Source organism: Acanthochromis polyacanthus, chromosome 12 (assembly GCF_021347895.1).
Source record: "Acanthochromis polyacanthus isolate Apoly-LR-REF ecotype Palm Island chromosome 12, KAUST_Apoly_ChrSc, whole genome shotgun sequence".
Taxonomy (NCBI): Eukaryota; Metazoa; Chordata; class Actinopteri; family Pomacentridae; genus Acanthochromis; species Acanthochromis polyacanthus.
This window is the reverse complement of record NC_067124.1, coordinates 23,188,349-23,214,336: the sequence shown is the minus strand read 5'-3', so window position 1 is coordinate 23,214,336 and position 25,988 is coordinate 23,188,349. Positions and strand designations below refer to the sequence as shown.

General features: G+C 39.0%; 2 protein-coding genes, 1 long non-coding RNA gene and 1 other non-coding gene across 4 annotated transcripts; 3 read left to right on the top strand and 1 right to left on the bottom strand.

Annotated features, from left to right (window-relative positions):
* Window positions 1–2,037: 2,037 nt before the first annotated feature.
* Window positions 2,038–6,986, top strand: cd83 (CD83 molecule). Its single transcript, XM_051957202.1, has 5 exons — window positions 2,038–2,162; window positions 2,352–2,488; window positions 3,649–3,874; window positions 4,460–4,563; window positions 4,803–6,986. The coding sequence occupies exons 1-5, from the start codon at window positions 2,063–2,065 to the stop codon at window positions 4,953–4,955; spliced, it is 720 nt and encodes a 239-aa protein (XP_051813162.1). The 5' UTR covers window positions 2,038–2,062; the 3' UTR covers window positions 4,956–6,986.
* Window positions 5,042–9,606, bottom strand: LOC127536535 (uncharacterized). The gene is made up of 3 exons (XR_007945558.1): window positions 9,502–9,606; window positions 9,105–9,192; window positions 5,042–5,257 (listed from the first exon to the last, which is right to left on the bottom strand). It is a non-coding gene; the product is annotated as an uncharacterized LOC127536535 (long non-coding RNA).
* trnas-aga (transfer RNA serine (anticodon AGA)) lies at window positions 8,925–9,006 on the top strand. The gene has a single exon. It is a non-coding gene; the product is annotated as a tRNA-Ser (tRNA).
* Window positions 9,607–11,166: 1,560 nt separating the features above from the next.
* cfap418 (cilia and flagella associated protein 418) lies at window positions 11,167–25,382 on the top strand. The gene is made up of 6 exons (XM_022211909.2): window positions 11,167–11,415; window positions 12,070–12,160; window positions 13,120–13,184; window positions 13,650–13,715; window positions 13,914–14,009; window positions 23,486–25,382. Exons 1-6 carry the CDS (start codon window positions 11,273–11,275, stop codon window positions 23,643–23,645), a joined length of 621 nt encoding a protein of 206 aa, XP_022067601.1. The 5' UTR covers window positions 11,167–11,272; the 3' UTR covers window positions 23,646–25,382.
* Window positions 25,383–25,988: the final 606 nt, after the last annotated feature.

Here is a 25,988-nt window from a genome sequence, read left to right as displayed (position 1 = left end):
AACATAAACTGTTAGTCATCACATTGGTTGGTGTTGGAACACAATAAGCTCTCAGTATGAATTTGCAGTTTATTTGTACCTTGCCCTTGACCCTCCAGGTGTTTTCACAGCTCTGATTGAACTTCAACTCCGGGCATCCACAGCAGGAATAAGGAACAGTCCTTTCCTTCACCTCTGAGCTGCCAGTCACAGACATCACTGCAACAGCAGCTGGTAAATGTAAAGAAGAAGATGAAGAAATGCATCAGGCTGTGAATACTTCTGTTAAACAGTCCCTGCTACATTTATTGCTCTTGGATCTCAGTTGTAACGGTGGCTTATCTTTCTTTTGTAAGAACATAGACTTTACACCCATCAGGCATAACATTATGGCCACCTGGTTAATTTTGTGTTGGTCCTCTTTATGATGCTGAAACTCCTCTGACCCAGTGGGGCATGGACACAGCACCTCTGAGGATGCCCTGTGGCACTGGGATGGTGGCAGTGAATTCTGTGGGTTGCGGGGTGGGACCGACCTAGATCAGGCTTCCTGGCACATCCCACAGATTTCAGTAAGACTTGGATCTGGGGAGTGGGGAACTTGTGTGAACACTGGCTCTGTCTTGTTCCCCAGGCCAATCATGAGCGGTTTTTGTGGTGTACCAGGGTGCAATGTCCTGCTGAGGGTGGTAACTGGCATCAAGGACTGATGCTTCATATTGGGGGGGGGGGGTGCTGGACCTGCAGTGTTTCGGTGTTTGGTACATGTCAAACATGCTCATGAATGTCAGGACTCAAGGTTTCCCAGCAGAATGCTGCATTATATGTTATTCACTTCACCTGTCAGTGGTTATAATGTTGTGGCTGAACGGTGTAAACTTATGAGATCCAAAATCAGCTTTTATCTTTTACATCTAAGCATCGAACCACAATAGTGAACCCAAATTACAACTCTCTGCCTAAATTCCATGGCATGTAGCATAAGGTGTAGTTTCAGGTTTGCTTTAGTTCGTCTTTTGTTCATGTTTTCTCTGCGGAGACTTGGCAAGCCTTACCACGTGTAATCGTGGTAACACAACACTTATGACACTCCGGGAATTCCCTACGCTGATTTCAAATAAGTAGTCTGCTTCCTCTTAACACTGGAAGTTACCCAGGAAAGCACAGGGAAATCCCAGAGGCTGCTTTCACTTTAAATGAAAGCTGACCTTGACATAGCTAATTCTGGTAATTCCTTAAAAGCATATTATTGATTAAGCAAACTGTCATCATGTCTGAGGCATACAAAATACAGAACTGTCTGCTACCGTAATACTTGCCTATTAAAATAGCATTTGTGTGCTAAGAAAAAACAAAACAAAGAACACTATTAAGCGTAACGGATAAACATAAACAATGTTTTAAACATGTACTCCGCTATTTCCACACACTATTTTAAAAGAGAAAGATTAAAAAAAATCTCATTCATAACGCAGTATGGCAGTCATGTATTCAAAACTCCATTCAAAATTCTGTCGATTAAGTGTAATCTATCTCCTTTTTTGTCTTTACCGAGTAAAACAAGAATTCATTTTTTTTTCTAAATATGGAGGATCTGGTTTTTAAAACGGCGCATGCAAAACTGACAATTATACTTTTTAATCCGGATGATGCAAACGTGTTGACGCTTACATCACTCTTGTCATGCTAGTATGCTAACCCTCAAAGCGACATGCTGTTAAATGCGGATCCTGGACACGTGAACTACTAAATTCCGTTGGTCATCTGAATTTACATAAACTGACATACTCACTGAAAAGGACAGGAAAGAGGACATCACTGGAGCTCATAATGCTAACCATAGACATATGCTAACAACTATTTCTTCTTCTTCTTCTTCAACATCCACGGTCACTAGCGGCATGCATATGACTACCGGATCGCAACGCTGTCACATGACACAGACTATTGGATGACAGCGCTCGAGCAACAGAGGGTGTCATGCGGAGTGTCTGAAGCACGTCTCGTGTCGCCTGGCCATTGAAGGCGGGGTTACTTACAGGGTAGTAGGCGGGCTGATTTGATGTGAACACAGGGTATATAAATGCGTATCTCATCGCTTTCATTTGAGTTTATCAGCTTATTCTACAACAACGTGAAAATGTCTCCAGTGTTGCTGAACCTTTCTGTGCTGTTGTCCCTGGGTAAGTGTGTGTTTTTAAAGCCTTCGTATTTAACCTCATCGTAATTAGCTTCTATGAAAGCACAGTCCCTGGTCAGCTAACATTGCATTTTTTAAAACAAGAGCTGGCTGCGTTTTATGCCATTTCTGTGTAGGAGGCAAAAACTGAATTACAGTTTAATGTAACTCAACGTGTTGCTGTGTTCCTCAGGTGTGACCGTGGTTTTGAGTGCAGCCGTCCTGGAGGACATGCCTCAGGTTGTGTTTCTCTCTAAAGAAGATGGTTTTCTTCCGTGCACCGCTAAACACAAGCCCGGTGTCCAGTACAGAGCAGTGAGGTGGTACAAGGTAAAAGAAATGTGCTAATGTATTGCAAATGTTTCCATCAGAGTTACAGCTCCAGAAAGAGAAAGGATAGCATGTCTGTTTCTTACTGATTGATTGCAGCAGCTACTTTCGCTTTCTGTTACTCTGTAAAAAAGCAATAAATAGCCTCATAGAACATACATGCCAATGAACAGATCAGTTTTACTTCTTATTGTTCTGGCACACAGTGTATTTCTGTTGGTAGGGTTTTTTTCAAAGACAATTTTATTATTGACCATAATGTAATTCTCAATTATTTTTGCATTTATCTGTGTAGCAGCTTTCATAATGGCAAAAGTGCATCATAAGTAAATTATTTGTGATGGCTATTTTATTACACTGAAGTTTAAGTTAACTGATTATATGTTTAGTTTATAAAACACCAAGAAAAAGGTAAAAATGGCTACAGGTTTTAATTAGAAAAAATGATATCTTAAATGTTGCTTTTTGAGTTTGATTCATAAACCAAATAAGAAAAAAAATCAGTTTATTGTAAAATTAAAAGTAAGTGAAGTAGCAAATCTTTAAGTTTGAAAAACTGCACCTGAGATTATTTGGCCTATTTCTTTGTAAATGACACAAGAAAAATTAGTCAATGAGTATGTTTATTGTTTTCTCAATCAGTTCAGAGTTTGGTTTGTAAAATAGCAGCAAATTCTGAAGAACATCCACAACCAATTTCCAGAGCCTAAAGTGATCTTGAAACATCATATTTTGTCAAATCAACAGTCTAACCCTCAAATATTTAGTTTACTATCTTTAAATGAGCCAAATCATAATTTACTGATAGTCAGCTTTTTTGTTTGGTCTCTAAACTGATTATTTAAACATTCTTCAAAATAGTAATTTTGTACGTATACATAAAAGGATGCAGCTTATTGTTATCAGCAAAAATAAAGCACAAAAAGAGTAAGTGAAGCTAATTATGTAGAGTAGTAGCAGTGGCTGTATTATTAGTGATGGCAGAAGGAGTTACTAAACGAACAGAACGAGAGTTAGTAATAGGTTTTGTTTTGATGTTGATTTTAAGTAGTGTGTGTATCTGTTTCTGTTCACTCTGTACTGTCAGATTGTGAGGTGTGTGGTTCTTGTCAGATCAGAGTGCTATATATCTATCTAACACTGTGCTGATGGTGTTGCAGGTTGGAGAGGATCCATCTGATGTCAGTGGCCTTTTGACCAGAAGCTTCCCCAGTGGTTTGGTGAGATTGTACAGTGGCGTGGAGAGGAATGTGTCGTTTGTGGATGAGTCCAACGACATCTACCTGCCCAACGTAACGTGCAGCGACAGCGGCGTCTACAGGTGTCACCTGGCAGCACCTGTCGGCGAGCAGAACCGAGAGGGGCAGATCCTCCTCACTGTGCCAGGTAAAAATCAAAGTGGGTTGAAGTCGTTTTTGCAGGTTATGTTTCTTTCAGCTTCTACAAACGCGTCTCCAAAACCTCCCTAGCTCCCCAAGGTGTCCAACATTCAAATATATTTGAATCGAGGAATTTATAGGCTCGAGTCAGCTGCTACATTCTGAGCACTAAGTTGACAAAAACATGAATCTTTGGCTTAAAAGATGGACTTTGGGAGAACCAGAGAACAATGATCTTTAGAGTGTCTAAAAAAAATCACTGTTCTTCTCAAATATCAGTCCATGTAACAGTTGTGTAGTATGCATTTGCTCGTTTTGCAGCTGCTCTGTCTTTTTCTGAGTAGATCTTGTCCAGACTAGCATTACATTTGTTTTAGCAGTATCTTTCTGCAGCATTTTTATGGCTAAATACGTTTCAGCTTGACTGAGGAGTCAGCTAGCAAATCTGCAAAAGCACTGATTCAACCACACTTGAGTTTCCTTCGTTTGAATGCTTGTGTATCATTTGTACATTGACCTGAGCAGCTCACTGTGTGATGCAGTTCATGCTGGTTCAGACTTGTGTAACTTTAATGTCTGTTTTTATTTTCAGATTGTCCTGTTGGTCCCACTGAATACAAACCATCGGATACTTACTTGGTTATTTTCGCTACAGCGGTGCTGATGTTAGCACTTGTAATTTTCCTACTAAGCTATGTAAGTAATGGAAAATGCTTACACACATACACTATTGTTTTAGAAATTTGCCATAACTGCATCTACATGTTTTTTTCTAAGAGTGTTTTTTTAAGAACCCAATCTAAATGCAGTAATTCAACCATAATTTAGTTTTACTTTCTTCTTTCATCATGTCAATAACCATCCCCAAAAAGACTTTGCGTATGTGTAGTCAGTTTGTTCCTAATCTAAGTGTGTCTCCTTTATCCCCACTACAGTATTGTTTGAAGAATACCATCAAGGAAAAAAAGAAGACGCCGAAAAAAGAAACTTTTTTGAATGCATCCCTCAAACCACTCGACAAGAAGGACTTGATGTTGATCTACACTTTGGGTCCAAAGACATCCACGATGAAGCATATTTGTGTTTAAATACAACTTCAGGGGGAAGAATGACTAGCTGCTTTCATAATCCCTGCCGTTTAAATCCAACGTCCGAAAACCAAGCGGACACAATGTACAGGCTTCATTGGACAACCCTTTATTGTTGATGATTCCTCTAGCCTTAAAACATCAACTGACGTCTTGAAGAAGAGGTGAAAAGGGGTTAAACAAAGGTGGGCACAGGGATCGGTCTTCCTCCACAGACTGTACATGCGGTGGTCCACCAGAACATGGATACAGATAGACCCAGTCCTCCACTGTCACTGCTGAGGGTCTTCACAGAACCGTGCCTAGGAAGAGGAGACAGTCTAGGTATCAAGGAGCAAGAAAAATAGGCATGTGGAGCATGTTTGGATGGCAAGATAGCCAGCATGGTGCATGGCAGCTTGTTGGCTACAGGTGTGTGTTTGTGAAGGAAAGTCAGCATGTTAAATACTACTTAAATGCATGATGAACAGCCATGTTCTGCCTTTACAAAAATGGGCCTCGAGTAGGTAGTAAAGGATGACCCACTTTACTGTATGTAAATTTGTTTAATGAGTAACAATTACAGTTACAAATTAAAAGTTAAGTAACTTAGTCATAAGTTATTTTTAGAATTTATTTCGTCAAACCAAGCAAAAGGCAATGGAGACATTAAGACTCTCCTGCTTAAGACAGACAACAAGGTACTTCTCGTAACAGGAAAACTAAGACTAGCAGCAAACCTCTGAATGTGTCGAAATGAGCGACCTTCATTTGTCACGAATTTAAATGTTCATGTGTAAAAGGTAGATGAGGTTATTTCTTTTTTGCTAGTCTTAGATTGAAGGCCAATTATCATGATGGTAGTAAGTCTGTTTTATCAGCGCCCAATTACATTTGTAGCTCAGACCATTTGACTTTTGGATTTCTTGGACCTTTTGGATGAAAGCTGCCTTAGTCCAGCTGCTGTTCCTGCATTGCATGCAGAATGTTTCCAAGGTGTCACCACATTTTATTATGTTTTCACCAAGATCTAGGTTTAAAAGTATGCTGAATTGTAGGAAATTCTGCAGGTAACAATGGAAAGAGGGAATTCAGACGAAAAACTTGATTCATTCACTTCTAGACTGCTCATCCTGTTGTCAAAAATGAATGAATGAATGAAGAAGAAACGAATGGAATTACAGTCCTATGACCAAAGACATTCAGGGATGAGGTATTACTGAAAAAGCATGATTATCTTCTTTAGATTAAACTGCTAATTTGCACTGAGCCAACACAGGTTCCAGCTTTTTGCTATTAAGGGTTTGGAGTCTGTTAAATGTTGTATGTTGTAATGTCTTTTTGAACAGAATTTAGTCTTTTTGCTATGTGAACAAAACTGTGAAGAAATAGTTTTTGAAAATCTGATTTGAAACATTTGGAGACATTGTAAATGTTTAGTTTTGTTTCATCTGATCTTTCAAATACTACTGTGGACAGAGAGTGTGTACATCACTTTGAATCGTCTTTTTTGTTTATCTGTCTGCATCATTTTGTCCATATGAGTTTTAAAAAAAAAAAATCCGAGCTACGTGTACACTCATGATGATCACATTTTTTTCCTTTAAAGAGGAACTGGAAAACCATGACATACGCCTCTGCTCTGTCTGCATTTATAATCGTATTTGGAGATGTGGGAAATCCCCAGGTCACTGTAGCTGGGCTTTTTCTAGTACACACTTCTGCTTTGAAAACAACAGTTAAATGCAAATGTAAGCATTAGTTAAACAATCTACACCCATCCACTGTGAGATTAACTACTTCACTGTCTGTCATAATCATTCATCAAAACTTGTTGTGTTATGTGGATTTCATATAAGTAGTAAAGGCAGCTATATATTTTCTTTCATGAAGTTAACATTGTTTTCTGTTTTTGAAGCTCTTTTATTTTACAGCAACGATACAATATTATCGTTAAAATATGCCAAAAAAAACCACTTGAACAGAAGCTGCTGCTTAAATGCTGTACTTGTGTAGTATCAAGCATGACTAAATAAAGTTTGTTAAACACGATTTTGCGTCTCTTCTTCAGCTTCTCCAGTTTTTGTAGCATCTACATGACCTGTTAAAGATAGCTTTTTTGATGAATAATCTCAGAACGTCATCATACAGAATCTGAGAGTTATCTTAGTTGTCTTTCTTGCAAATGAACATCCTCTCTAACAGGAAACTAAGCCCGTAAGACCGGCTGGCCTAGTTTCGTTCCCGAGCCTAACTGTTGCTGAGCTTACCCATGCTGCTATTTTTAATTTTTTCTGCTTACATTCACACTTACCCTATTTTAATGCCACAGGACTTTTCTGAAGTCATTTCTTGTAAAACAGGAAGAGGTGTTAAGCAAAAATGCATATAAATGAATGTGTACACTTTAGGGATGGGAATTTCGACTAATTTCCGAACCGACTCGTCGCCAATAAAATTAACGACTAGTCGGTTCGGAAATTAGTATTGAACTTGCAATTTAACCCTTTAAGCGCCAAAGTCGCAATATTGCCACAAGCAACATTGCTGAACATAACAAGCCATAGCTTCAAATATACTGCCTCATGTGCCTCATGTACTGTACACCAGGAGATGGCGGACATCTGGAACTTCAATCTCAGCATCAGTTGTGGGCGTGTTTTCATGCAAAGTTTTGGAGTTTACAGAGTTTGAAAACCGAGGAGACGAGACTCGCCGTCGGAGCGTATCAGAGCGCAAGACGGCACATTTTAGAGTGAGAAAACTCACCGTACCGAGAGGTCTGGTCAACGCTGACAAAGTACTTTGTCAAGTATTGGCTTACTCATATTCTGAAGAGGAATATTCACCCTCTGATGAAGATGTTCAGTCGTCCACTGAGACAGAAAGTGCCGCTGCGTCTGTGCGTAACGGCAGCGGGTCGGTGCGCCATGACAGTCCAAGCAGCACATAGTGGAGCCGATGCTTTGCTTCGGGGTGGCAGGAAGGGACGTAGTGGGTGTAGCTGGAGCTGGAGTGGTCAAAACACCGCTAATGATAAGGGGTATAGCGGGGGTTGAAAAAAGAGACAAGCATATGCTACTGGCAGGATCAACCAGGTAGCCCAGACGGGACGAGTGTGCGGCGCACGGCCGAGCGGAGAGCTGCATGGTGGCGCACGGTCGGGACCGGGGGCCGCGAAGCGTGGCTGTGCGGGGGGGGGGGCACACTAGCGTTTGACCGACTAGTAAAATACTAACCGTTTAATAAATGAGTCGACAATTAACCGATTAAACGACTCGTCCGCACATCCCTAGTACACTTTAGGTTTTTCTGCACACATTTGATCATGTGACAGATCTGGTTTTGCATTAATTACTTTTTGTGCTCATTCTTGAAAAAAGTTGTCTCACGTGGAATTGAAAAATTAAAGTTAGGAGAAAATCTAGGTTGCAAGCAGTAAATGATTGTCAAATGTGCTTGTTCTTCCTTTTATACTCTTTCATTACACTGGAAGAAAAGTGGCTGTATTGTTTACAAGAATGGTTCCCGTGACTATAAATAGGACATGACCTCTTTGTAATCGAAGTAACAGGTTGCTAAGGAACAATAAAAGCCATTTTATTGTTCTGTTATTATGAGGTGCTACCCTTACACTGGTTATCATCGGGTTATGAATAGACTATTTGGTCAACACAGGCGCAGATATGTTGTGATTATTATTAGTTAATTATTTGGGGTATTGTGTTATGGGACTTTATAGGGGACCTTTTTCTTTTTACCAACACCTGCATTTCCTTAGATGAACTGGCTGTTTAAATAAGCACTATCCTTGTCTTTATTTTCGACAATAGATACAGGTTCGAATGAATGAATGAGTTCTCGGCACTAGGATTTCCATAATTTTTAGAGCCATGTTCGAAATAAAATGGGTTGCGTATGCAACTGCACAATTTACATTCATGGATACCACTACAACAAAATTCTATTGTGATAGCTTTATATCATCCGGTTGTCGTGGCCGAGTGGTTAAGGCGATGGACTAGAAATCCATTGGGGTCTCCCCGCGCAGGTTCGAATCCTGCCGACAACGATTCATTTTTGCATGTTTCTAAACATCAAACCTCTGAATTCATAACACTTCCGAAAACATTCCTAATAAGATCAAAGAATTCTAAACGATGTCCGAACCGATCCGAACAGCATGCTGGGTTATGTGATGTAAAGGGGGCGTGGGTATCTCTTCAGAATGTCGGCCATGTTTTTCACCGCATAGGACCTGGGAAAAGTGCAGAAAAGGTTTGGAAACTTGATTAAAACTCAGAAAAGTAACGCAGTGTTTAAGCCGAAAATAAAATAATGTGACAAAACAGTATGAGATTCAATTTTCCGTCAAGTTAGCACTTTATTCAAATTGTATTTCTACTTTTCTTCTTAAGTAGCCGCTTTGCTAAAGGAGTTCTGCCTGTAATAATAGCGTCACTGTACATACCAGCATAGTGTGGCGACGGTAGGAATATTGGTGATATAACACAATCAGAAGACCGATAGTAACTTATTTATTTCTTTGTGTGCCGTGTAAACTTACTTTGCCAATTTCTCGGGAAAAGCCTTAAGAAAACTGCCCAGGAAGATGAGGAGCTAGAGGCGAACCACCAAAGAAAAGGCTGGCGAAGCAGCATTATCACTACACCTGCAAGGAGTGTGGAAAGGAAAGAAATAAAAGGACTGGACACACCCAGCTGAAGGGGGGTGGTATTGTCCTGACTCAGGACTGACCCTGGATCAGTGGACGAACAGCTTGCAACGCTGTTGTCTCTCACTCTCTGTCTGTCTCTCTGTTATCTGTTTTTTGTTCTTGTTACTATTAATACACTGTTTTGGTGTGTGCTGCCACCTACAGAAGGTTTTAGGAATGTCCAAATCCCTGTGATATGTTGGGTTGTTGCCACTGCTGTAGGTTCGAATCCCACAAGAGCCATGAAAATCAAACCAATGATAAATCTTGCAATTCGTTCAGAAGTGTGTGTAAACATTGTTGAGAAGGTAAGAGAATAAAGAAAAATGAATATAGTACATGGTTTCCTCCTTGGGGTCTCCCCGCGCAGGTTCGAATCCTGCCGACAGCGATTAATTTTTGCATGTTTCTAAACATCAAACCTTGACTTTTCTCTGATCTAACTAAAGGTTTATACGTCAGCACGAGTATGATACAATCTAGGTTACATGCAGTGTTATGCTGATGTGAAGTGGCACTGAATTGATAAATAATAGTACTTCTTGTCTGATTTTCAAAATACATTCTTAGATTCGCTTAAATAAAAGTATCCACCACCATCATGTAAAATATGACTGCTGAGAGCTCAATACGCTGCATTTTAGGTAAACACATGCAAATTGATGAGCGAGAAAAAACATGCCACAAATAAAGAAAGCGCAAGAAAATATGGGAACAAGCCGCAAATCGCACAGATTACACCAGAAATGTAGTTCAACTCCATGTCCCCCTGTCCCCTGCAAACTTGGCTGGGTTTTTTATATTTGCAGCCATTTCTTGTATTTGCTAGTGTTTTTTATGTTAGCATTTTGTTTTTGTAGTTGCTCTTTTTGTGTCACACCTCTGTTATACTTCACCCTACATGTGTGTGCTCACAAAAAATACTAATTTACGGCATTTGTTCATTCTCTTCACATTCTGTCAGGTTTTTATTTGAATTAAAAGTAAGTATGCACAGTAAATTATCATTAACACTGTTCTGCTCATCTGAAAGAGATCATAAAATAGTGGTATGCTATAACAAAACAACAGGAAAAATTAAGGCACAGGATGGAAATTGGCACTGGCATGCTTGCAGCTCTCTTCCTGAAATGAGATTTAAAGGAACAAGGCTAATGATAATATTGGGCAATATTTACCGCTGAAACTGAATGTTTCATTTCTGGGCATATGTGCAAGTTGTATTAATTTGTTTAATTTGTTTTAAAGGAGTATAATATGGGTCCTTTAATAACCTCAATGATGACTCTGTTCCATTAAGTGTCTGAGCGGTTACACAATAACTTAACATTGACTAAGTGGAATGCAGTCATCATTATTGTGACTGATTGAACGCACCTGTGCTTTTCCTCATATGACAAGTCAAAAAGTCCGATGTGAAAATCTCTTAAATTGTGTCCTAAGAGCTCGAGAGGAGGAAAAAAAGTAAAGGACAACTTCAATTCAATTTGAACCAATATTCAAAAGTCACGGTCGAGCCATTTCCGCTTTGGTCTGTTACATAGCAACAGCGAACGCTCTGAGCACGTTGGTAGCTAGCTTGTGTGTTAGTTAGCCTACAAGCTAGCTGGGGCAGTTTATCATGGCAGATGACGATTTGGACGAACTGCTGGACGAAGTTGAAAAAAAGTTTTGTCGCAATGTTTCTGTGACGTGTTCAGCTCGCGTGGACCCGAGTGAGGCAGGAAAATACGGAAGAGACAGAGACGGACAGAGAAAACACAGGTAAACAAAGCTACTTTGGCTAGCATATGACATGTCAGCTATAAGCTAGCACTAAACATTACCTCTCCCCTTCATAACGTCAAATAATGAGCTATATATTCAAAGCCGCCTATCTTTTTGGATTTTGTTTGTTTTGGCGCATCTTGGTAGCTGCAGCTGCAAGTCATATGAATCCTTAAACGTATTACTTATTTGCCATTTATGTTTCTGATGATATATTGACTTATTTATTGAGTGTAATAGCTTCTCAGTTGTATGCAATGCGTGAATATTTGTATGTAGATGAAAGCCGATTAATCCACCAAACAAGAGCTGTAGCCAGACCCCTCAGGAAAATTATTAGCCATTAAAAATGTTGTTAGCAGATGCATTGCATTCCCATGTAGCTCAGAATGCTTTAATCTTTAAATATACAAGGACTGCAATGGCTGGGGAATGAGGATTTTATTTTTAATGAATTCAGATTTTAAAAATACTAGGATCAGCCTATAAAACATCAAGCCTATCTAAGCTTTAAATGGGTGAAGGAGAACTCCACCAGGGTTTCTAAAACTTGCACATTCCCAGGTAAAATTCTGCCTCTACACCCTGATGAATTAGACACAGCTGCTGCTATACACACAGACAATAATTAATGCTTTCATTTTGACTTAGTGTCCCAAAGCCTAAACAGCCGATAAGTAGCGTGGCTGAGGATATTGACGCCCTTCTGGAAGAATTGCGGGAAGAAGACCCTCAACCAAAGGTGAAGTTGCTTGCATCCTACCTCAGAGCTGGGAGAATAATCCTGAAGGCATACCAAAAAGATAAAGTAGAAGGAAGTAATAAACTTTCGTAAAGTGCTAATAATTGGAATCAGACTTAATTTTGTATTTAGTATGACTGCCATGATTATTGCCAAGTTTGAATTCTAACCATACAACATTATTTCATGAGCTTATACTGCATGGAGCATGTAAAACCACAACAGAGAATTGCTACCTGACTCTGCAGTTGCCCTCAACCCTACAGAACTATTTAGTATTTTAAAACTAAGATGACTGATTTTGTTCTTTCACCACTGGAAAAGCTACGAAAAACTCACCTGAGTTTCATACTGCTTGACAGATAGTGACTTGCTAGTAAACAAATTGGAACATTTGGAGTTCGAGACCAAGATACTTACTTTGCTCCAAGTGGCTAAAAAAACAAGTTTCTCACAAATTTGCATTTTAAAAATTTTCTCTAAGATCCTACAAATGTCACATCACTCTGGTCCTGTAAAAGAGGCAACCTTAGTGCTTTTAACATGCAAAACTGTAATGCAAAACATAGATTCGATAATACTATGGATACAAGTCAAGGGGCACTCGGGGATTCTTAAGTAAAATACTGAACCTCAAGTACATCAAAGTTGGACTTTGTACAATATGTTTACCTACTTTTCCACCTCTGCCTTCTCAGCCGGATATTGCAATGATACAGCTGTTTCATCTCTGCTTTTACCTGCATTCTGAATGACCAATTAAAACCAAACGCAGACACCTGCAAATGGGACTAAATCCTCATGAATATTGTATTAAGTTATCAAGTACAAACACAAAAAGCATGGAGAGGAACAGGCAGTGACAAATTCAGGTTTTAATTACTTCAATTCAAATTTAAGGACATATTTGTTGTCATGTGATACCAATCTGTAACTTACTTTTTTACCTTTCACTTCAGACTGAAGTGTGTCCTAAAGGAAGCCAAGTGGAGAAGAAGCTTTCGTCTCAGACTGCAGGAAGAAAGTATGTCATTTAGTTCATGAATAATTAAAAAACATGCAGCTGTGTAATAATAACAGGGTATAGGCAATGGGAGAAAACTCACTCAGCCATTTTGAAAGTTTTGTCATAGTGAAGGAATGTTCAGCAAAAACAAGAATTGAAAGCAAGTCCTTTTGCTTTTCACTCAGTAGTTCAGGATATGTTCTTCTAAATGCTTTGGATATTAACTTAATCGGTTAATTAATCACCAAAGCAAAGTCAATAACTTGTTTTGGAAGGTTTCTGTGTTACATTAGCAATCAAATAAAGGTAGTGTGTCTCTTTATCAAACATGGATACATTAAAGCAGGAACTACACTCTATATTCCAATTTTTTTCCAACTTGATATGAAAACTGGCATTGTTTGTGTTGCTGTAGTAGCTGTTTTGATATCTGTCCACTCTTTTGTGCTTGGACACGATCTGAGCTGTTTGTTCTGCATCCAGGTGCTGTCCTGTTTATGTTGGCGGGAGCTCTGTCACAAATGGTGTGGGAACAGCCACATCCAAGAGGTGTGAAAAAATTATTTTGTCATGTTTCCTGTTATTGGCGCAGAGCGCTAGTATTCCTAGGATTCATTTTTATTTGTTTAAAATATTGTAACTTTTAAAATATTAATGTCCAGTGATTGAATACTACTGCTACATGTTACTTGTTGCTGTAACCTCTTAAAAACTGTTTAACAACTGACTGGTAATATGTGTCATTAGGTCTTGTGACCAGCTCAGGTGTATATCCTGCGACTTCAAGGTACTGATGTTTGATGACTGTGAGTGGGACCCGTCCTGTGATTACCTGTTCCTCAGGTGAGTCTGATGCTACACTACACCTGCCCCTTTGTCATTTTAATTTGACACTATATTGATCATACAAGTCTGCTGTCACTTCTGTGACCATAAACTAGGCATCGGGGCATTTTTTTTATTTTTTTTTTGCAGTTTAATGTCAACTCCATTCATGTAACCTTCGCTACAAAGCCAGAGAGCAGAGACTTCTTCTGCTCCATGTCTTTGCAGTGAAATTGCTATGTCAGGCTTTTTGTTGTGAGCTGCTGGGTGGAAGGCTAATTCGACCAGTAATGACACTGTGCGAACATAATGAAGCTTTAATCTGGAAAGGTGCTTTATTAACTAGTCATGGAGGATCAAACACACATTACAGATAGATTATTTCATAATGCGAACATCATATTTTTGTTATTGTTAACCTCACGTTTGTCATAACAAAATATAATAAGACTAAGTTGTGAAATCCTGCATTATAAACTTCTATGCAATGCTTTGTCTCATAAGGGAATTCCTGGGCTCTATTTTAAGGACTCACTGCCCCCATCAGCATGGCTGTGTTGTTTTAATACCAGTGTCTAAATGCTCACCATCTGTCACAACCTTATGTACCGTGTGCCATTTTCCAAATCTCTAAGTGCTTCAATTTTCAGTGGAACCGAGTATCAAATGACAGGTGGACATGCTGATAGAAATCATTGGATTTGCTTTTGTTCCTATTTGGTCAGGAGAAATCCATTATCGGCCTTAGATTATGCTTTCTAGTTTGGCCAGGAGGTGGAAGTATTTAGCTGTGGGGCTGCTGCTCACTCTCTTCTTCACAGCTACTTCTTTTAGTAGCTTCCATTAAACCACAGCATCAACATCAAGTGTAGAAATTTCTAATCCTGTGATACCTAACAGTAAAGTAGCTCAGGGCACACTGTAAATAATGTAGAAATCTCATTAGGCCGCCTACATTCCACATTACAATCACACATGTGCAGTCCATATCAGCAGTCACTTCCCAGCCCCAGTGGAGGCAATTGTGCGTCTGAAGATCACTGTGACTAGAATATGAACAAGCAGAAAAATCGTTACTGCACACCTTCACTTTTCTATACTTTGTCTAACTGGATATAAACTCAAAAACAACAACCTCCAAACAGCAACCCTGTACTGTGAAAATTTCAAATTTTGCTTTTTTTCCGTGAATTTGACATTTCACCTCCATGTGTGTAAATTCACCACCAAAAATATTCCCCTATTTTGAAGAAATACCCTTGCTGCATCTTTTGCTTAGCTCCCTCCGATACAATTGTGTTTAAAGAAATACAAATAGCTGAGGCATTTCTCTGCCTATAGCAGAGAGATAATAAGTAGCAATCGAGCTATGCATTTTCTATTTTTTGTTCACAGTATACACAGACAGCCTTTTGAAATGACTCAGTTCATCCTTTTTACACTCACAAAAATATAAAAGCGACACTTTTGTTTTTGCTCCCATTTTTTATGAGATGAACTCAAAGATCTAAAACTTTTTCCACATACACAATATCACCATTTCTCTCAAATATTGTTCACAAATCTGTGATAGTGAGCACTTCTCCTTTGCTGAGATAATCCATCCCACCTCACAGGTGTGCCATATCAAGATGCTGATTAGACACCATGATTAGTGCACAGGTGTGCCTTAGACTGCCCACAATAAAAGGTCACTCTGAAAGGTGCAGTTTTATCACAGCACAATGCCACAGATGTGGCAAGATTTGAGGGAGCGTACAATTGGCATGCTGACAGCAGGAATGTCAACCAGAGCTTTTGCTCGTGTATTGAATGTTCATTTCTCTACCATAAGTCGTCTCCAAAGGCGTTTCAGAGAATTTGGCAGTACATCCAACCAGCCTCATAACCGCAGACCACGTGTAACCACACCAGCCCAGGACCTCCACATCCAGCATGTTCACCTCCAAGATGGTCTGAGACCAGCCACTCGGACAGCTGCTGAAACAATCGGTTTGCATAACCAAAGAATTTCTGCACAAACTGTCAGAAACCGTCCCAGGGAAGCTCATCTGCATGCTCGTCGTCCTCATCGGGGTCTCGACCTGACTCCAGTTCGTCGTCGTAAACGACTTGAGTGGGCAAATGCTCACATTCGATGGCGTCTGGCATGTTGGAGAGGTGTTCTCTTCACGAATGAATCCCGGTTTACACTGTTCAGGGCAGATGGCAGACAGCGTGTGTGGCGTCGTGTGGGTGAGCGGTTTTCTGATGTCAGTTGTGGATGGAGTGGCCCATGGTGGCGGTGGGGTTATGGTATGGGCAGGGGTCTGTGATGGACGAAGAACACAGGTGCATTTTATTGATGGCATTTTGAATGCACAGAGATACTGTGATGAGATCCTGAGGCCCATTGTTGTGCCATACATCCAAGAACATCACCTCATGTTGCAGCAGGATAATGCACGGCCCCATGTTGCAGGGATCTGTACACAATTCTTGGAAGCTGAAAACGTCCCAGTTCTTGCATGGCCAGCATACTCACTGGACACATCACCCATTGAGCATGTTTGGAATGCTGTGGATCGGCGTATACGGCAACGTGTACCAGTTCCCGCCAATATCCAGCAACTTTGCACAGCCATTGAAGAGGAGTGCCCCCCCCCCCCCAATAAAACAAAACTGCACCTTTCAGAGTAGCCTTTTATTGTGGGCAGTCTAAGGCACACCTGTGCACTAATCATGGTGCCTAATCAGCATCTTGATATGGCACACCTGTGAGGTGGGATGGATTATCTCAGCAAAGGAGAAGTGCTCACTATCACAGATTCAGACAGATTTGTGAACAATATTTGAGAGAAATTGTGTATGTGGAAAAAGTTTTTAGATCTTTGAGTTCATCTCATAAAAAACGGGAGCAAAAACAAAAGTGTTGCGTTTATATTTTTCTTGAGTGTATTATTCCAAGTCACAAACGAAACATTTAACCTCCTTTGCATCATGGTTGTTGAGGCAGACTGTGGCAGGTTATGAGAAAAAAGGAAACGGCTAATAGCTACATTGTTTTTATGTTGAAGTAATCAGTGGTTGTATTAATTAAAATTTCTGTCAATTCAATATAAATATTTTTAAAAAGGTTTTTAATATGTTTGTTATTTCAATTAAACCAATTAGTCCACACTTGCATGTGAAGACAATAAAATCCTTCCAGTTTGAAACAAGTAGTTTATTTCATTTTAATCCATACAAACATAACACCTGGGTTTTGTACATATACCAAATTTTGATGAAAGATGAAAAATTATTCAAGCTTTTTTGATGCCCACATGCAGTTCTTGATGGTTTTAGATGCTTGATCCTGTGCATGTTAAGGCTGAGAGTATTTATGTTCAGTGTGCAGCCTCTCATTTTCATCAAATTGTAATGTTAGGATTAATTTCATTACTAATGTGTTATAAAATCATGGAGAGATCATGTGGTGACACCATAATAATGACATAATGACCTTGATTTTGTATTAAAATTGCACTAACAATGGCCTCATGTTGTGTTCACATACAATATAGGGCGGACAAAGACTAATTCCTGGTGACACAATGTCGTTTGTTACAGTAATGGTGCCTGACAGGTCACACTGGAAAACAAAGACGCACTCGGTGATTGAGCCATGTGTGTAGGCGTTCTGAGAGTTAAACAGAACACTGGGGCTAGATTTTATCTTTTATTTTCTTCTGAGGTGTTGTTCATTTCCCGCATGTCAACACATCTGCTGATACTTCACCATGTGACACCTGTCCTAGTGAAGCGCCAAAATCAGAAGAGAGGTTTCAAGCCCATCAGTATTTCTAAATGTAAAAACACATTAATGATAATTATTGGAATGGTTTGTATTGCCATAATGAAATTGATAGTAAATGTGCCAATTGATATTTTTTTCCCAATAAAGCTAGAGAAATCAGCATTTTTTGATAACAGTTCCTTGTCTGACTTTGTAATGTGAAACATGTCACAGGCAATTTTATCACCAACTCTGTAGCTGTCCTGGGCCTCTTCTTTTATGCATGTTTCACCTCCTAGTCTTGGTTTTGCTGTAGATTTTCTCTCTGGTTCAGACTTTGTCCACACAAACTTGAGTATTTTTTATTTTTAAAAATTTTTTGTCCTGGTCACGCACATTTGGTTTTTAAAATGAACCTTGTGGAAAATGTCTTCCAAGGTGACGTTATTCAGAAACTCTGTTTGCAGTGTTGATTACATGTGACGATGTTGTGCAATGGCAAATGAGCTGTAATAGTGTTTGTGCTGACATCATTAACAGGACTTTTTACATGTTTACACATAAATGCACACTTATTCTTGGTTATATTGAAGAACAGAGGGGTCAGAATCAGGCCACATGACATTTATCGATTTTAACTTATGTCAACAGCATCTCATACGATACAACGCAACTGTAAAACTATTTCACATTCCGATGTGTCAAAATGTCAATTTGTTTGTCTAAAGTGCAGTTGTCTTAGCATTTGTCTGGTTTTAGATGCAATAAAAATAGATTAAAATGGCCAGATATAATGAGGAAAATAATAATGAAACTGAAAAAGGAGAGGGAGAGACAGGTAAAGGAAGTGAAGAAATGGAATATGTTAATGTGGAGGGATATCATAGTGTCAGAGTATGACATGGAATAAAAAATGACATTATTGCCACTAGAGGGCACCTTCTCTTTATGTGCTCTGTCTTTTTAAGCCTTAATGCATATGTCATTTACTCAGTCTGATGCAGTTTTGAGGTTTTTACGTATCATGTGATAAAGATCAGACTGTATGAGTTTAATGTCTTTCATAGTTTTTGCAATATTTCAGTTACTACCTAAAAAGTCGATTTCAGTGCCACATGTCAATTTGGTGCGTAAATCTTGGTTTTGCATTCATCAAGTGGGAACATACACAACTTCAGAGGAATCGAAGTGTTGCTCAGCTGGTTGTGTTGTCTGCTGGATTTAAAAATGGTCGTCTTTTCTTTTAGCTGTAACAGTTTGATTGTTGATAGTGTATTAGATTTTCAGCTGTTTTATTACACAAAGTCAACAAACATGTAATTGGATGCAGATTTAAATGAGTATAGGCAACATTCTGTTTTATAAAGACTTTTAAATTGTACGCTCTACTCTTTCCTGTCATCATTTTTCTAACAAATCCACAGCCCCCAATAGACATGTCTTTTTTTAAAGGCCAACCTTCACATTTTCTGGTCAACCCAGACTTTAATTTAAGCATCTGTAAATCCAAACCCTGAGCTCCTGTCAGTTCTTTGATTGTGGATTAATCCTCTTTTTTTCCTTCTTCTTTTTTGGAAATTTACTCCCCTTATCCAGGTTACTAAGAGACAGATAAGGAAAATCACCTTTGGGATTTTCTTGACTTTTTGTTAGATTATTTTGTTTGTCTTGTCACATTCTTGGCTTTATTGCAAGGTGTTGGATTGTTAGTTGGGTTTGTGAATCCACTGATTTCCAGTGAGTCTAATTGCCCGCTTGTGCAAACTCATGATCTGAAGGGTCAAGTTCGTGGTGCATGTGTATGTACAACGATCAGCCACGTTAATATCACCAGTAGGTGAAGTGAATGGTACAAATCATCTAAATGCAATTCTCTGCTGCTACACTGTGGATCCTGACATTAATGTGGGTGTTATTTTGTCATGTTCCATCCACCTGATCAATTTCCCAAAGGTAAAGACACATTGCATCCATTCTCACAGCTAATTGGAACGTCATTAGCCAGAAACATGTTTTCACTGTCTCATTAAAACACAAAAAATGACAGCAAAACGGCTACAAATTATGTTAGAAATGTGGCTGTGGGATTATGAAATATTTCTTGTGGATAGAGCGATGGAAAAAAAATGCAACAAAAAGAGTCTAATTTGTGTACAGAACTCCCTTGGTGCTCGAGATCATTACAAACCCTGTCCACGAGTCAACTTTTAACACAGCAGTGTAAAACATATACATTAGGTCACTGACATTTAGGTAGGAGGTATTTTCTGCCTCCAGGCGTGCAATTTATAGTGTGACTTTAAAACACTCTGAGCACTTAGAATGATGAGTTTGCCCTTCATTTTGTCACGTCCATGTTATCATCTTTAGGCTTCAGTCCCTCAGCAGCACAGCTTTGACCTTCAAGTTAAAAAAAAAAAAGTGAAATAATATGTGATTTCTGGCACAGCTTAGAAATCAAATCGCGTATCTTGTTTCTCTCTTTAAAACTGACATGGTCAAAGTTGATTTAAAGAATCTAACGTGAGTATGTGTATTTAATCTGTGTTAACACATTAAACTTGATTATTTCTGTCTAAATAATAGTTTGAGCAGCTCATTCATAATTTCGTCATTAAAGAACCTCATGTTTTCCATATTCTGTCACCTTCATAATTGTGTAAATATTCTTCCTCCAACAGACAATTTTCTTTTCACACTGTCTTAATGTCTCCTTGAAATGAATGGAAAGTGCACATCCATTACTGCCCACGTGTTTGATGTTTAATTACGAGGCTTAGTACTTAGGTTACGGCCTGCAATTTCAAAACAAATACGAGTGTGTGTGTAGTGCATAAGAATAATTACAATTGCCTAATTAAAAATTATATGAACAATTGCTGATGATGCAGCAGTGATGACTTTAATTAAAATATTGCTTTTCTCCCAAAGAAAGGGGCCTTTTAAGCCTTTGTAAGTATTAAATTGGGGGCTGACTTGCTCGACATGCTTTCAATTTTAGCAGAAAGCAAAAACAAAACGCACTGAAACAACACAAGGCCAGAAGAAAAGCATTAAATCCAAGCAAAGTGCACTCATGCTTAATGTTGGATAGTGTGTTTGCTCATTTGCCTTGCACCTGCATTCATTTTAACCTACTAAAAATGAAGGGTTTTTTTAATGGCTATTTACACACGTGGACAAAATTGTTGGTACCCCTCAGTTAAAGATGGAAAAACCCACAATTCTCACTGAAATCACTTGAAACTCACAAAAGTAACAATAAATAAAAATTTATTGAAAATTAAATAATCAAAATCAGCCATCACTTTTGAATTGTTGATTAACATAATTATTTAAAAAAAACAAACTAATGAAATAGGGCTGGACAAAAATGATGGTACCCATAACTTAATATTTTGTTGCACAACCTTTTGAGGCAATCACTGCAATTAAACGATTTCTGTATTTGTCAATGAGCGTTCTACAGCTGTCAACAGGTATTTTGGCCCACTCCTCATGAGCAAACAGCTCCAGTTGTCTCAGGTTTGATGGGTGTCTTCTCCAAATGGCATGTTTCAGCTCCTTCCACATATGTTCAATGGGATTCAGATCTGGGCTCATAGAAGGCCACTTTAGAATAGTCCAACGCTTTTCTCTCAGCCATTCTTGGGTGTTTTTGGCTGTGTGTTTTGGATCGTTGTCCTGTTGGAAGACCCATGACCTGCGACTGAGACCAAGCTTTCTGACACTAGGCAGCACATTTCTCTCCAGAATGCCTTGATAGTCTTCAGATTTCATCGTACCTTGCACACTTTCAAGACACCCTGTGCCAGATGCAGCAAAGCAGCCCCAAAACATTACTGAGCCTCCTCCATGTTTCACCGTAGGGACAGTGTTCTTTTCTTCGTATGCTTGGTTTTTGAGTCTATGAACATAGAGTTGATGTGCCTTACCAAAAAGCTCCAGTTTGGTCTCATCTGTCCAAAGGACATTCTCCCAGAAGCTTTGTGGCCTGTCAACATGCATTTTTGCAAATTCCAGTCTGGCTTTTTTATGAGTTTTTTTCAGCAGTGGTGTCCTCCTTGGTCGTCTCCCATGAAGTCCACTTTGGCTCAAACAACGACGAATGGTGCGATCTGACACTGATGTACCTTGGCCTTGGAGTTCACCTTTAATTTCTTTGGAGGTTGCTCTGGGCTCTTTGGATACAATTCCAACGATCCGTCTCTTCAATTTGTCATCAATTTTCCTCTTGCGGCCACGTCCAGGGAGGTTGGCTACTGTCCCGTGGGTCTTGAACTTCTGAATAATATGAGCCACTGTTGTCACAGGAACTTCAAGCTGTTTAGAGATGGTCTTATAGCCTTTACCTTTAAGATGTTTGTCTATCATTTTTTTTTGGATGTCCTGGGACAATTCTCTCCTTCGCTTTCTGTTGTCCATGTTCAGTGTGGTACACACCTTTTCACCAAACAGCAGGGTGACTACTTGTCTCCCTTTAAATAGGCAGACTGACTGATTATGAGTTTGGAAACACCTGTGATGTCAATTAAATGACACACCTGAGTTAATCATGTCACTCTGGTCAAATAGTTTTCAATCTTTTATAGAGGTACCATCATTTTTGTCCAGGCCTGTTTCATTAGTTTGTTTTTTTAAATAATTATGTTAATCAACAATTCAAAAGTAATGGCTGTTTTTGATTATTTAATTTTCAATAAATTTTTATTTATTGTTACTTTTGTGAGTTTCACGTGATTTCAGTGAGAATTGTGGGTTTTTCCTTCTTTAATTGAGGGGTACCAACAATTTTGTCCACGTGTGTATCTAACAGAAAGTTGTTATTTTGTGACTTTTACTGGTGTCAAATTGTTATCATATTGTTCTAATTTTACAAGCATACATCTGAGCAAATTGCAACGAAAAAAAACGACGGTACAAGTCACTGAGGTGGTTTATTTAAAACCAAGTGTCTTAAAGCAGCAGTGAATCACTGCTGATGGATCAGAAGGTAATGATAGATCAGACAGAGTATTAAGGCCAGTTTCAACTTAAATATTTATACTTTAAGTAAAAAACTAAACTGAAAGCTAATGGCGGCTTAAAAAATACTCAAATTAATTGACAAACTAAATTAATAATTAGCCTGACTTGTATTGCAAAATGCCAAACATTTTCCAAATTTTAGAGTCTTTGCCTCATATAAGCTAAATGTCTATTAGTTTACAGCTGACAGCTGACTGACAAGACTGATCTAAATGTCACCTTGATACCTTGGAAGCTGTGGTCATTTTCTGATTTTATGACCAGAACAATTTCTTAAATGCAAAATGAATCGGTAGATTCATCGATTCCGTTCTTTCTTCGTTCTTTAATAGTCAATAAATAAAAGTTAATTCTGAAAGATATGACTTTAAGTGTACACGTTGTGATTTCTAAAATGAAAAAGTTCTTATAATGTGCACATGTTCGTAGCTAAAAGGTACTTTCAGGACAAGAGCCCTCTTTTTTTTTTCCATCTCTCTTCCAGATCTGCAGCACAAACATTTCTCCTTACAGTGGATATTAATTAGCACACAGCTGACGTTATTAAATTTATCTTTCATTGAAATTGAAGTGGAACAATTAATATGCAGCTACACAGTGGGAGTACTAGATGGCTTTTAGCAGGGCTGCAGCTGAGAACACTAAAGTCACATCTTCAGTAGTTATTAAAGTTTCACTCCATCTTTTCTCTGTTGTTCTCTGTGAACAGGAACAACATGCCGGACCGTGAGAAGCTTAGAACCAAGCTGAAGAAGAGGAGAAGTTTGCGAGCGTACGCCTGCCAGTGCAGCTGGTTCTCCACGTTAGAGCCGACAGACCTCAGAGACCAACCTCAGCTCAGATGGGTCTGTGGCAAACACCTGGACTGATGTTCACTCATCACTGCTACAAAGACACTGTTGACTAATGGGCCAAAGCACACGGTGCAGACACAAATCTTGGATTACTTCTCTTCTCTCTGTGTCGATTGACCTGTTGAACTAATCATCCATCCATCCATCCGACTTTGACAGACAGCATTGTGTTTTTAAAACTGTGTAATGCTGTTTTTATCATCTTTTCTATTCTCTATGCACTTCAATTCAACATCACAAGATCCTGAACCTGTCAAAGCACTTTTACAGAAACATACTGATTCTGATTATTAGCTGAAGAAACGGCATGTACTCTGTAACTAGAGAGGATCCAAGCAATAGCTCTCTGAGGGACATATTTTTCTGCTGAATTATGAAAAACTTCAGTTCATGACAGTTTTAAAGCTGGAATAGTTTTTCAAACACAGTAATGCCAACATTATGTGTCCCCCCCCCCCAAATTTCACAAGGCTGGCATTAAATAACTGAACTGCCACAAAGCAGGAGGAGTTCAGTAGAGGAAGGAAACACATCTGCACCACAAGAGAGCTAATAACAGTCCAGATGTCCGTCCATCCATCCATTCTCTATACACCGCCTTATCCTCATTAGGGTCACGGGGGTGCTGGAGTCTATCCCAGCTGATTCGGGCGAAGGCAGGGGACACCCTGGACAGGTCACCAGTCTGTCACAGGGCTACATATACAGACAAACAATCACACTCACATTCACATCTACGGGCAATTTAGAGTAATCAATTAACCTCAGCATATTTTTGGACTGTGGGAGGAAGCCAGAGTGCCCGGAGAAAACCCACGCATGCACAGGGAGAACATGCAAACTCCATGCAGAAAGATCCCAGGCCCACCCCAGGATTTGAACCAGGGATCTTCTTGCTGCAAGGCGAAAGTGCTAACGACTATGCACTGTGCAGCCCCAGTCCAGATGTGATGACAGTATCTATTTTCACCATATTGGTTTCCCATTGCTGTGAATTAAAAAAAATCTGAGACTTTATTCATTCATTCATGTAAAAATTAGGTGGGAGTTTTTGGAATTACTAACTGAAACACATTCAACAGCTATTTTCTTTGCATCTTTTTCTTCTCTTTCATCACTGAACATTTACGGAGTCGTACTTTACTCAGACACCACTTGTCTACCATAAATCTTAGTAATGTGTGTGTTATTGCAGCATTTACTGTAACTTTTCGCTGTGTTGGGTTGCAAAATCCAGGCAGAGTCAGTTTTTAATCACCTTTTTTTATGACAGTATTTTTGGGAGAAAATTTGCAAAACAAGCTGCTATTTGCCATTTGGGAGCATCATTTGAAGAGAAGTATGAAAGCAAGTCCAACATTAAACTCTTAAAGGTAATCTCTGACTCCTCAGCTGCTAGATGGTCCACTATGATCGCTAGCTGGTCATTGCTTTATCTGTCTGCTGTTTTATACTTAGTAGGCTCTGTACAGTGGCTTGTTTTTCTTTGCTGTGGAAGAAAACTAAACCATTAGAGTGATGAGAATGAACTGAAATAGTAAAGTTGTATCCAGTCAACTAAACAATAAGCAGAAACTCACAATAAATCCATGTGAAGCTGCAGATTCAGTCGATAATTCTCTGTAGATTAATCACATTCAAAATGTGTGTATGTGTGACAGTGTGTGCTAAAAATATTGACTGTAGCTACTTTAATGATGAATCACAGATTCCAATCTGTGCATAAAACCTTTAAATGCTGTTTTAGATTAATGCTGTTGAACTTCTTTCTTTTTTTTTACTATCTAGTTAATTCAAATCATTTTTACTTGCACTAACCAGTGATACATCTGAGCGAATTATTTCTTACTAAACCTGAAATTAAAACAAATTTATTTTACATACATGTAAAATGAGGTGTCATGTGTGGATGTGCTATTTTCCATGGTAACGGTCTGTAATTCATAGATTACCTATGCATTAGCTGTGTAGCGAACAGTCCCTCTGTTGAACGTGGAGTTTATCTGCTCAGTTCATCCTGTTACTGATGATTACAGCTGTACTTCCTCATGTTTGATGTAGCGACATTTGACAGACGTGCAGTTTTCTGCCGCCCTGATCTTCAATAATGGCTTTTGATGTGATGACTGATATGACCTGGTGAAATTTCTCTCAGTGCTTTAAAGCCAGGTTACAGTTTAATGTGATTAAATCTTGCTGTTGAAGCTACAAACACAATGGAATACCAACAGAAATGTAGTTCTGCCGGAGAGAGAAGAGTGTTTGTGCCACTTTGTGATGATTTTCAGTTTTTCTTGTTAGCGATTGACAATACAGAAGAGATGGTTTGAGGAAAACCCCTGATCCTCAGATTTAAAA